This window comes from Trachymyrmex septentrionalis, unplaced genomic scaffold, assembly GCF_001594115.1.
Source record: "Trachymyrmex septentrionalis isolate Tsep2-gDNA-1 unplaced genomic scaffold, Tsep1.0 scaffold69, whole genome shotgun sequence".
Classification (NCBI taxonomy): Eukaryota; Metazoa; Arthropoda; class Insecta; order Hymenoptera; family Formicidae; genus Trachymyrmex; species Trachymyrmex septentrionalis.
In genome coordinates this window covers 1,787,615-1,800,831 of record NW_017305873.1, presented here as the reverse complement: position 1 = coordinate 1,800,831, position 13,217 = coordinate 1,787,615, and the positions used below count along the sequence as shown (strand labels likewise).

Genomic DNA, 13,217 nt, shown 5'->3' with positions numbered 1-13,217 from the left:
GAGAGAGAGAGAGAGAGAGAGAGAGAGAGAGAGAGAGAGAGAGAGAGAGAGAGAGCCCCACTCGCGCGATATCCACAGCGTTCTCATCTTAACGACTCGTCTTTATCCTACCCAGTATAAATTGCACCGGATATTATTTTCGTCGCGAGACTCTCCGAAGTCGCGCGATTAATCATGTAACTTAATGCAGGGACGGTTTAACTTAAGGTTGGGGCGAGTTCCCGACCACGCTGCGATCGTGCGATTTTGTGACTTCCGCTTCTTCTCGATTAACTCTCGAATATACATATATCGTCCCCTTTTCGCGACATGACGCAAAGCTAATCTGAAAGTACAAAGTATGATATATAAATTACGATAATACAAGCTTCGCTCAAGGAAACTTAATGTTAACGAAGTAGATATTATGCTAGACTTCTGATCTTCAACCTACTGAATTACCTATAAATTTTGTATAACATAAAATAACAAAATACACTGGAAAAAGAGTTTAGTTGCATTAATTGGAGTTCTGATAGAAAATGGACAAATCAGAATTTTACAGTTAAATCTGTATTAGAACTCTAGTTAATCGAGATAATCAAACGAGAATCATCTGATGAGAATTCTGATTGTTATAGTCAGAATCTGCTGATTCGTTCATTTTCAATCAAAAATTGTTCTCTGTAATATAAAGTAACAGCTACGAACGTAATTGTGAAGTGGTATTAGATTATAAATTTATTAATATATGCATATTAACGTGGAACTATACTGAGAACAGTGTTCTGATTAAACCAACAAGAAAAACCCAACCAGAATAGCGTTTTGATTGGACCTTTTTGTTGATTTAACCGTAACATTTTTCTTTGTATACATGTCACTTTTTTATACAAATTTTTTAAAAGTCCACTTTCCGATGAAATTTCTGCGAGAGTTCACTTTAGAGTTCGTTTACACGAAGAGCTATAATCACGCAAGGCATTTACGTCCGCGCCGGTCGATAGATGCGTTATCCGTCTATTCAACCTTAAAGGGGAAACAATCAAAATAAGAGTAATAGCGGCCGAGCTGTCATCGTGTGCGATACTATAAAGCGGTACGTCTTTGTCGAGGTCGATTTTCTGCACGTCGATCGACGGGGACGTTCGCATGAATTAATACAATGCAGCGGTCGATTGGGTAATAGTTGATCGATACATTTAACGATTATCCGGTCTATAACCACGAAAGAAACGATGTGAAATGGAGAAACAATTGCGCGAGCAACTATATTTTATCTACTTATTTTTTTTTCTTTCAGCTCAAGCGTTTCACTTGTTTCTTTTTGTTATTTGAAGAGATATGAAACAGTATTATAAAACCATCTCTTGTATCTGGCGATTTATAACATCATTAAATTTTGAAAAGAATTTCGGAACTTGTAAAGATAGCGTCGATCGCGTAAAATTGATTGCCAACATAAATTCACGTGCGCGCGTCGAAACATTATATTGAATTACATTAAAGAAAGTCCGACGAGTCATTCTCAGTAATTTATGTTAATTCTATTCCTCGCTCTAAGAACCCGTGCTGGGATCATTTATCTCCCATCGTAAATATAACAACTGCTGTTTAATCACTACTTTTACGCACGTACGACGAATCGATATCATCACGATGGAATTTTAACAAGTTACACATTTGTAAATCTTGCCAGTCATAAATAATTTTTATCTTAAATTATTATTCTCTTTTTCGCGCAATATTTTGTCATTTGCTATTCTCCCTTTTTTTTTTTTTTTGTTTGTTTCTATTTCCCACGTCGACCATCCACTGTCACGGTTTGCACGCGGTCGTGTGTCACGTATAATGTTCCGAGAGGACTCGGTTTTTAGAGAACACGGAATAAATTCTACTGTACTCTCTATTGGGAGATCCGTCGATATGTCTCCCTCTCCTCGTCCAAATCTCCCCGTTTCTCTTTCTCGCACCGGTCTCGCTACTGACGCGGGGCGGTTGGACCGCGGCCAAAATGCCGCCGGTAAAATTAATCGTTGCCTGACACGAATTCCTCTCTAAGTGGGAATACCAATTTGTAGGTGCGAAACAAAGAGAGAAGGAGAGAGAACGTCCCGGAGGGGACGAGACGAGGAGGTTGCGCCACGTCGCGCGCCCGGGGTGAAAGCCGGAAGGTGGAGAGGAGGGGAAGGAGGAAGCGGGTCTCTAAACATGTCGTTATATCGAAGCTAACAACCCGGTTTACGCTGGCTCTCGACTCGTTCTTGAGTTCTCCCAAGAGAACGCCTGCGAGCAACGCGCGCGCGTTTCGCTGGTTATTGGCCGCCGGCCAAGTGCTCCTGAAGACTTATCTGGCTATCGAGCATTGTTTACGAAAGCAATGCGACTACAAAGTGACTACGCGCGTAGTCTTTCGAATAGACCAGCCGCGACGCCAAATTAATGCTGCCAAATTAATTGGAGTCTCAAACGGACGACCGCGCCGTCCTGTCTATCGTATCTCGTAAGATCCGTAGGTGCTTTTGTCTCAGTCTTCTAACTTTACTATATAATTCTGAATTGCTTACTTTACAGGATTTTCTCACTTTCTTCAAGAATACACAGCATATTTTCCTAAAACAACTTGAATTTTGTCTTTACCATTGTCTCATGGTTGTTAAATTAATTAATTACAAATATTCTAAAACATGTAGATGTGGATTTAACGTCATGCCAATGTTTATATAATTCTCATCGTGTTGGTGTTGATATAAACTCCAAGATGGTGTGGGGATGTAAAGTACTAGTTTAAATAATTTAACACCAACATAGTGTTCAGTTTACCATGTTAGTGTTGATGAAACATCAACATGGTGAGAATTTAACACCTATGATGTGAAATCTACTATCTATAGTTTTTAAAGTGAATGCATATACAATATTATTGAAACGCTCTAAATAAAATTAACTTAATTTTCACAAATATATTATTGGTATTTTTGAGTTTATCGAATAAAATTTTTTTTTTCGTGTTAAAGGTAACAATAGAAATTAAAATAAAAAAGAAGAGTGTTTAAAATTTATACAATATCTTATTAAAAATATTTTTTCCTGTCCTTGCGATAGAACGCTCTTAAATATCAGGTTTAAAAATAAGTTCTAGTTTATAAGAGAGCAAATAATAAGGGTTAACTAAGATATTGTGCAACAGCGCAATATATCTATCCATAGCAAGATTGTATAACAATTTATATCGTAGATAGGTTATTATTATAGAGAAATAACGATGATCATCTCGACATTTTCTGAAACAATAATTATGCTACTGGAATGCGTCTCATATTAACGACGAATGGCATTTCTATCAAGCTAAGAATGTGTTGCCACGTCTCGGCGTTGTTTTACAAAAAAAAAAAGAACGAAACGAATTGTGCTTGCCTTGCTATAATGGAGTTGCTCCATTCTCGTGTATCTATTGTTATCTTATATACAGAATTTACGATATATACAGAAATATGTATACTGTAAGCAAGTAATAATAATTATTTCAAGTATTTCGAAAGTTTATAAGTCCTTCACAATTAATTGATTCACATTAAATTTATTCAAAATCTTTCTAATAAGTTTAATACTTTAATCATGTTTATTAAATTAAATTCGATTTATTCATTATATAAAGTAGCTTTTTCGATTAATTTTATAATGTTCTTAAAAAAAATTGTTTGTAATATATAACGAGTTTTTCCGAAATTTGTAAAAAATATCTATATTTTAAAATTATTATAAAGAAGATATTCTTTGTTAAAGATACTCGTTACTTAAAAGTAATAAATGATAGATTTTTAAAAATAAATATACAAAAAGACTCTTGTAAAATTATAATACTAATGAGTGCAAAATTAGAAAAATATAATTAATTAGTGTAATGAAAATATAATTAGCGAAGCTGAAATCTCGAAATAACAGGTGAATATTAATCAGACATCCCGGAATGATTGCTTCGGCAAGATAATCTTAAGCTAATCCGTTGTGATAAATTAATCGTTACACATTTAACGTCGACGTTGATGGGAATCATTTACGTTGTTACAGATCGGAAACACGTCGATCAGCCGAGGCGCGGTTCCGTCGGGAAATCGAAGGGAAGAACCGCACGCTAGGCTGACTGGGAGGATCGTTTCGGGGGACATGGCTTAACTCACGACAAGTGGGAGACAGGTGGAGGAGCTACCATCCTCGGGTCTCAGGATTCCGAGAACGCGGATGGTCGCCGAGATTTCCTACGACGTTGGAAGTAATCACGAGTGGTGTCGGGTGGTGTGTTCGTGATCTAAAGGGGGGGGCTCAGTGGCTGTGATCGTGGTGTTGTGTCGGGGATCAGTGTGTCGTCGGTGAAGAGTGGTGAGAGGTATATCGGGTTACGAGTCTCAGCTACGCGAGTAAGAATTAACGACAGGGGCAAGTGTGGTGAGGAGAAATCAAGGTGGATAAGGTGTACACGCGATAACGAAGAAGTGGAAGAAGACGCGAGGAAGAGAGAGAGAAAGAGAGAGGGAGAGAGAGAGAGAGAAGAGAGATACGGCTGGGATACATCGCAAATTACGTCGAGCGAGAGTAGAAGCGAGAGAGTGAGTGATGTGTTCGATGGACGAGGCGCGTCTCGCGGGCGGTGGTCGGGGTAATGATAACGCGTGTAGTCACGCGCGCTACCACTACTATTACTTGGTATCCAAAGTGAGAAACGGTGGGCAGTCGGTGACCAGGCTGGCGGGCGCCGGGGAAACGTTTCCAAGGGCATGGCGACCACGCCACTAGGCGGTCGCCTCCCTAACGTAAACCGTAAAGGACCATCTCCGTGCATCGGTGGTGGTGGTATTAGTAGTAATAATAGTAATAGTAACAACAGTGGTGGTAACGGCAGCAGCAACGGCAACAACACCAGCAACGGTAACAGCGGCAACAGCACCAACAACGGCTTAAGTAATAACAACGTAGTCAGTCAAGGCGGTCAGTCAAGGAGGCAAGAGCGAGCGCTGATCGGCAGGGAGCACCGCGACCATCGTCACCATCACCATCACCATCATCATCACCATCATCACCATCATCATCACCATCAGAATCGGGACAAATCATCATTGTCATCGTCGTCGTCGTCGTCGTCATCTTCGTCGTCGTCGTCGTCGTCGTCGTCGTCGGGCCAGCAGCGTGAGTCCAATAAAACAAGCACAGTGGCTGCTAACGCCGGTGAACTGGATCCGGCCGCGACGAATGCGACCAATAACTTTGAGTACGACGACAACGAATGGGACATTGGCATAGGTGACCTGATAATCGATCTTGATGCGGACATTGAGAAGACGAGGGACGAGAAATTGAGCTCGGGGACAGGCATGGCTTCTACGCCTGCCTCGGCAGCATCGGCACCGAATAACGCGAATCATCATCAGTTACAAAACTCAGCAAGTGGTCTCAACTCAAACTCCTCGTCCTCGTCCGTCCCGTCGACTGGCACGAACGCCGGAGGTCAATCGTCGTCGTCGTCGTCGTCGTCGTCGTCGTCCTCGTCATCGTCGTTGTCGTCGTCCTCTTCGTCATCCTCATCCTCATCGTCCTCCTCTTGCGGCGTGAATTCAACGCGTTCCAACAGTCCCGGCAGCGGCAGCGGCAGCGCGAACGGCACCGGCAGCGCGAACGGCGCCGGTAACGCCGCGAACGGTACCGCATCCGTAGTCACCGGTAATAAGCAAGCGTCGGGTGTGAACGTGAGCGGCGTAAACGCCGTCCACGCTAACGCCGGTAATCCCGGCAAGATGGCCGTTGAACATTCGGCCACCGTCGACAAGGGCCTCAAGATGAAGATCAAGCGAACGAAGCCCGGCACCAAGACCAGCGAAGCCAAACACGAGATCGTTAAGTCGAACGAGATCAACGGTACCGTCTCGTCGCAGGACTCGAACAACGGCACCGCTGCCTCCTCGACCTCCTCGTCCTCGGCCGTCGGCTCGACGTCCGCGTCGGCCGCGGTCGCACAGAACTCGCAAAATTCGGAATGCGGCGCGGCCGGCGGCGGTCAGTCGTCTTCGTCGAATAAGTCCAAGCCGAGTCACTCGCCGGCGTCCGCTGGCGGCACCGGTGCCACGCCCTCGTCCACCGCCGGCTCGAAACGCGGCTCGAGCGGCCATCGGCGCGACAAGGCGCGGGACAAGCACGAAAAACCGCAGAGCAATCACACGCCCCAGCAAACGAAACCGGAGATGAACGGTACCGCGCGACCGACGCCGCAGGGTCAAAATTCGGCCGGTGGTGCGACGCAGTCTCAGGGCCCAACGCCGGCCGCCACGGCGCCACAACAGACCCAGGGACCACCGCCCAGTTCGAGGACAGGTTTCTCCGTGTCACAAGGCCCCGGGCCACCCGCGACCAGTGCGGCGGCACCCTGTCCGCCACCGAGTCCGGCGAGCGCCACGGCGGCCGGCGCGGCGGCCAAACCGGAACAGACCAAGGTCGCCGCGGTGCCGGGTCCACCGCTCACGACACCCGCTGAGGAAGCAATGGATACCGCCGCTAGTCCTCCGCCTGCGAAAAAAATGAAGACGGAACCAAAGGTAAGTTACTTGAAATTTATTATTCATTCTGTCGACCATTCGAGTTAGTCGGGATTACTCGGAATTAGTAGAACGGGTTGTTTTTATTAAACCTGTGGTAATTTTTTTAATGTCAATGAAGACTTCATAAATTTTAACATCCTGATATTATAATAATGGATTTAAAAGTTGATTAAAATTTATTCATTGTTGGTCGGCTCGAATAATATCTCGTTATTCGTTTTCTGAAAACATTAATTTATGAGAAACTATTTATCTTCTTTGGTTTATTTATTGCTTGAAAATTATTAATTGCTAAATATCGCAAGGAATAACACTTTCTATGTATATATTGTATATTGAATCTGGGATATTTTATACATATTAATAGTATTATATTATTCAGCGCTTCATTCTCACAAGAAAACACATCGTATCTAAAGTTACTGGTCGTGGATCCAATTTAGCAGCCGAAGCTGTGCTTGCTTTATTAGACTCACACTAGTCCGACAATGACGATGGTGACGATGATCGCGTACCTTCTCAAATTTTGATGAGCTTTCAATATGTTGTATTCTGCATTGAGAATCCCATTTGATTAAAATAATCTCTTGTCTGGATATTGGCAAACAAATCCTTGATTGTTGCAATAAAATAATTTAGTTAAAGCAAAAAGTTTGATTATTGTGTAATATTCTATGCTAGTTTCCGATGACACAAGTAAACTGTTAAAATAATCAAATTTTTTTCTTCAACTAAATTGTTTTGAGATCAGCTGAGTTAATCAAATGGGATTTTCAGTGTAGACTCGCGTAAGAGACACATATTTTTTATTTGTGCCTATATGTACTTTCAGAGGTTGAAATATCTCTACAAAAAAAATCTGTTATTTTCTTTCGAATATCGTCGATGTGAAGAGAAAAATTTTTTTGAAATAAAAATTGTAAATGATTTTCAGAGAATTCTATAATAATTTAAAAAAAAATGTTTATTTGTAAACACTAAAAATTTCAAACAAATTTTGTATGATTATTATACGATTCTCTTGAAACTATTTTGAACTTTTATTAAAAAATTTTTTTCCGTCTTTTGCAGTTTCACTGCAATATTCGCTTCGAAAGAAAATAGCCAATTTTTTTTCAAAAGAATGTTTCATCTCGTAAAAGTGCATTATATGAATAAAAATATGTATCCCTTATTTTAATCTGAAATATAATATTAAATATTAAATATTAAATCGTCAAAATCAGATGGAACACTTCCGTGTGTTTCCTCCTGTCAGTCATAAAGTATCCGTCATTAGTATCGCGATTTTGAAAACAACGGATACGTAATGAATTTAAACTAATTAATTTTTCTTTCTCTTTTGAGAGGGACATGCTGAATTAAGTTTACGGATTTCCTCTTCCCGCATAAAATTGCGTACACAAGCATGTTAGTCGGGATACAAACAGGGGAATTCTTTTTATCTCTTGCACGGCGCATTCCGGCCGGATATGTAATGTTGATTTCCGGCAGCTCGTTAGTCGCCACGAGCTCGAGCAGCCCCTCCTTCGATCGGTATCTTCGTCTCGTCGGCGGCGACGCGTAACGCCCGTACGCACCTAACTTGCTTGCGGCGCGATGAGATGAGAGCTGACACGAAATCAATTACATAAGTTCATATGCATAGAATGCGGACCGATAGTCTGCGTGATGCACGCGCGTGCATGCGCCAATATTGCGTTCCGTTGCGTGCATCGGGGAAAGTTTTGCTTGAAAAAAAAAAAAAAAAAAGGAGATTACATGGAGGAAAAAAATACTTAAAATGTTACATTAGAAACTCATGACATGCAGTTAGTAAAATAATGGATCATTAACAAGGTAAATTTATTCAAATAAAAATGAGTAATTTCAAATGCAAATGAAAGAATGCCATTTCCTGCAATAGTATATATATATTTTTTGTTTTTACATATGATAGACGATTCCACAAAACGTAATAAAATACCATATTTTTCTATTTTTATCAAAGTATCTAGGATTGGAATAAAATTGTAATTGAAATTGAATTGAGTTGCAAGAATTCCTTTTTATTTTATCTATTCGTAAATTGAACAGAAAGATATTAATGAATAAATGATGAAGATGCGACGATATTTTTTTTCTATTTTCGTCCAAATAGAAACTTCAAAGAATCAATATCGCCTTGACGTGCTTTACGTATTTGCTTCCGTTTTATTCTATGTTGGGGTACGACTATCGCCGTGACACTTGAATAAATAAATCCGCTTCTTGAACGCGACGGGAACGTTATTGTAAAATACGAGCTTTGGTTTCTGTCGCGAACCTCTGCGTTACGCGCATACGTATATCTGAAAATAAACGCGAAGCGAAAAATATCGTTTGAGAGATACGGCAGAGCGCCATAAATAAATCTCATCCGTGCGCGTTTCATTCCCCCGATCCACAGCCATCAAAAGTTGTGCATTATTTTCCCTCGAAGAGATCTACCAACGTTATCGTATTTTACAGTCGACCGGACACGACGAACGTCGGATGGCTTTTCTTATTGGGTGTGCACGACAAATTTTTCTCTCACAAACTGGATCTTATCTAACTCTGATCACCGTGCTTGCCATGAGAACATACACCTTTCAAACCCAGTTTTTCATTTTCTAGTTAATTTGTGATTAACGTGATGATAATGTAAAAATAGTATTTTTCTAGTTGTTATACTCTAAAAAATGTTGATATGGATTTATGCGGTGTTAAATCCACATTAACATATATAATTCTTGTTATCATGTGTTATCATATAGACAAAATAGATTTTTATTATATGACTAAAACATGAGTTTTCAAACATTGATTAAACTTTAAATAGGTAGATGAGGTGTTTTAAAAGTTTTATCTTTATAGTTAATATCTTTATAGTTAATATAGTTATATTTTTAATAGCGTACGTAGAGTTAAATTTATATTATTTATACTCTTGAGAGAGAGAGAGAGGAATTTATTCACCTACTTAAAGGTTAAATTAAGTTTTTTGTATTAATATAAAATTAACGTAGAGCACTAATTATAGTGACGATTCTTATTAACTCTAATTTTGAATTGTTAAACATATGGAATTAAAAAATTTTGTTTTAATTTTTAATTCTCATTATGTTGGTGTTAATAGTTGTTTTCCATTTACATTAAAAGGATAATTCTCATTTATGACGTTACAACTCAGTAGTTCAATGCATGTTCCATCTCATTCTGATGAGTAAGATAGACTGAATCTCACTGAATTAAGTTTTTATAATCTGCACAAGTTCTAAACCGTGAACTTGATTGTGAGTCTTCTTAAAACGCGTAGCACAGACTTTTGCATAACACTGTATAACACACAAATCATAATGGGCTTCCTATAATAAGCCATTATCTAAGCTTTTAAGTCTTAAGCCGCAAGAAGAAAATGACCAATCACAGTCAAATACAAAGAGAATAATCGACTATGATTGGTCAATTTCTTGCGGCTTAAAGCTTAAGTAATGGCTTATTGTATAATAGAAAGCTCATAACAGAGTCAATTGATTAAAATATGAAATAAAGAATTGTGATTAGTTGATTCTCTTATGCCTTACGCGTTACGCAAAGTCTGTGCTGCGGCTTTAACTTACATTAAAAGTGAGGTAATAAACCTATATGTTACAATTTTGTCAAAAAAATAAACAAGTATAACGTTGTTACAGTATAAAATGCTTACTGAGTCATAACTTTAGACTGAGCATTACTTGTGTTAAAAATGGAAAATTATTATGATTCACATTAACGGTGAGAATTGTATAGTGTTAAACCTTATAATGTTAAAATTCACACCAATATTATTTATTTAGAGTGCATGGTATGACGAAGGTGATAATTTTGTAATGAGTTAACTTTTAAAGTTATCATAGCTAAAAAAAGAAAACACAATTTTTACATTATCATCAAGTTAAGCGAGGCGAAGTCTAAAACTATAAGTCAAACTGGAAAATGGAAAAACCGAGCCTTGATATCGCGCATTTTTAATATTCACTCTTTCGAAATATTTAAAATACAGTCGAATGGTAAACTCATCGTTCGCTCGAGTTCAAGCGAGCTTTTTGCCCGAGTTCGCAGAATTTTAATCGTAATTTTAATCAGCGAGGTATTAAAAATTTTCAACCGTCAAATCGTACGGAACCGTAAAACATCATCGGCTCCATATTTCGCGAGGAACATTTCACGAGTGTATTACATTGGAATTGCTGTAGCCGCGTACGCAGGACATTGTGTACACGCGCGGAGTCGTGAAATCCGCGCGTTTTCCAACGGAACCTCGCGATGTATCTCTCGCCTTGGCACACATCGGGACCCGTCGTCGTTCTCGTCATCGTCGCACCGCACGTACGGTGCTCGTTCGCAACCTTGTTCGCGAGTCGTATTACGCCGGACACGTATTCGCGCGTCAATCAACTCGCGTACGTGTCGCGGATGCGCTCGCGGATCGTCCCGGCTCCCGGTTCGGCTGCAACGAAATTGGGAGGACACGCGCGTATGCACCCACAGCGGAAAGTCCGACTCAACGAGTGTTACACGTCACAGTGTTAACTGTTAAACGTTCCGGTTAACTGTAACGACGCTCCTTCGTGCGCTCCAAAGAGAAAGAAGGGAGAAAGATTCTCGCAGTTGCGGAGAAAGAATTTTACTAGCGGCAACAAAGTTGTGTGCTCGCGAAGATTGCAGCTTTCAAGTTCGAATCGTAAATATCAATCTTGCAAGAATAGGAATAAGACAAATTTTCTTCCTAAATTGAATAAAACATTCTATTGTCAGTTTAATGTTTACAATCATCTTCGACGTTTTACCATCATTTTATAGTTAAATGCTAATAATTTTTTTTTTTTTATGCCTTGTATTTTATGCTGTGTCACTTTTTATCTATTTACATATGCAAACCGTGCACTCTGCAAGCTGTAATTTTAAATGCAAATTTTACATATCGATTTCACAGACAAATACTGTGTAGATTACGATAAATATACTCTTTGTTGGTATAATAGACACTACGTGATGTTTCAATATATAGATTTCGCCGAGGGTATAAAGTTCAACCAAGATAGAAATTGGCACGAACTATTTCTGCTCTTTGTACGATGATTGCAACGAGTATTTTCACTTGGCGTCTCTTCGTCGCTATTCACGGTTCATGGCAGCCGCTTTGTCGAAGCCGTTTTGAAAGTATACCGACACGTCGATACACAACCGATTGACTCGCATCATCTATTATTTACCGCCCGATTCGGCGAGTGACATCGATACGACTGCTCGCCATTGTAATAACGGCGCGTCATTATTTTTGCACACTGCGATTTGCCGGTGATATTATTAATGATCACCGTGCTATCCGAGAGAGGTAATATTTAACGAACGTATATTCATGTGCAAACAAGCGATATGTAATCTCTGTCCCCGCAGTCTATTGTTTTCCAACCTCATAGTTTTCATACGTATTTCCAGATTTTGTTTCAAAGTATATTCCATCTTCAATTCACTACTCTTTACTTTTAACTTTCGATTACCAGAACTTGTATTTATTTTTAATTCTTAAAATTTAACGACGATTAATTCTTATTGTTTGTTCCAAAAATTTTTCCAAAGAGTCCTTCTCTTGAATATTCCATCCGTTCTCAATTCATTCTGGACGAATTCGAAAAGTATCGTGAAGGGGATAAATTCAGATTAAAAATTAAGGACCATCGCGTGATTATATAGTATATGACGATCTCATTTAATCTTGTGTCGATGGATTTTAATAATTTGGATGTGTGCGGTTATATATATAATTGAGCCGTGATGAACGAGTGGATTAACGCGCGGGGAAGGATCTGCTTGACGTGCCGTTTGATAAATATTTTTGATCGCGCCCCCGTCGACTCGGAATTGACGCTCATCGATGTCGAAACGGGTGCGGAGGTTGGGCGAAAGCCGGGGGACATGGCATGGTGGCTTGAGCAAAGTGGCATCGTCGACTGCTACCGAAGGGAATAATCCGTTATATCCCTAGTGGAGAGAGAGAGAGAGAGAGAGAGAGACAGAGAGAGTTATGGGTTGTCAAATTTGCTTCATGTGTATAAAAGTGTTTTGTACTATTCTAATAATATATTTTGTAATGATCTATTATAATTGAATGTTGAAAATTTTATTTCGTTTTTTTTTTTTAGGAAACTTTCTGTAAATTAAGAACGTTGATTTATATTATAATTGTCGAACCTTAATTTTTACAAGTGGAGTAAACAGAAATGTATTGAGAAAGATATCGAGAGACGATGTTACTAGCAGATTCATATAGATTTTTTACTGCTATATTATATAATAATAATATAATAAAGAAGGCTTAATTAATATGAAGAGTAAATTTGCTATTAGATAAAATCGTTTTAGCGTATATAAATCCTTATAAAACTCGTTAGACCAAAAGTTTAAATTGTTTACTGCGAAAGCACAGTTAATTAAAAGTTTCATTACTCTCATGTTCATTCGAGATGCTATTAAAAACCGCGTTGTCCGGCGTTTCCGCTAGGTACATCATGAGGAGTCAGTGTATGTCGATAAAAAGGGCTGGGTGATTAATCACAAGTTTTATTTGTCATAAACTTCCGGGTCAATCGAATTATCGGTTTTCAT

General features: G+C 39.4%; 1 protein-coding gene across 1 annotated transcript in view; it reads left to right on the top strand.

Moving 5' to 3' along the window:
• The window catches only part of LOC108753316 (zinc finger protein 608-like), a 177,789-nt gene that overhangs the window by 101,714 nt on the left and 62,858 nt on the right, over positions 1-13,217 (top strand). Inside the window, exon 3 of the mRNA XM_018494798.1 lies at positions 4,051-6,563. Coding sequence (XP_018350300.1) covers positions 4,755-6,563 — 1,809 coding nt within the window. The 5' untranslated portion in view covers positions 4,051-4,754. The remainder of the gene's footprint in view (positions 1-4,050; positions 6,564-13,217) is intronic.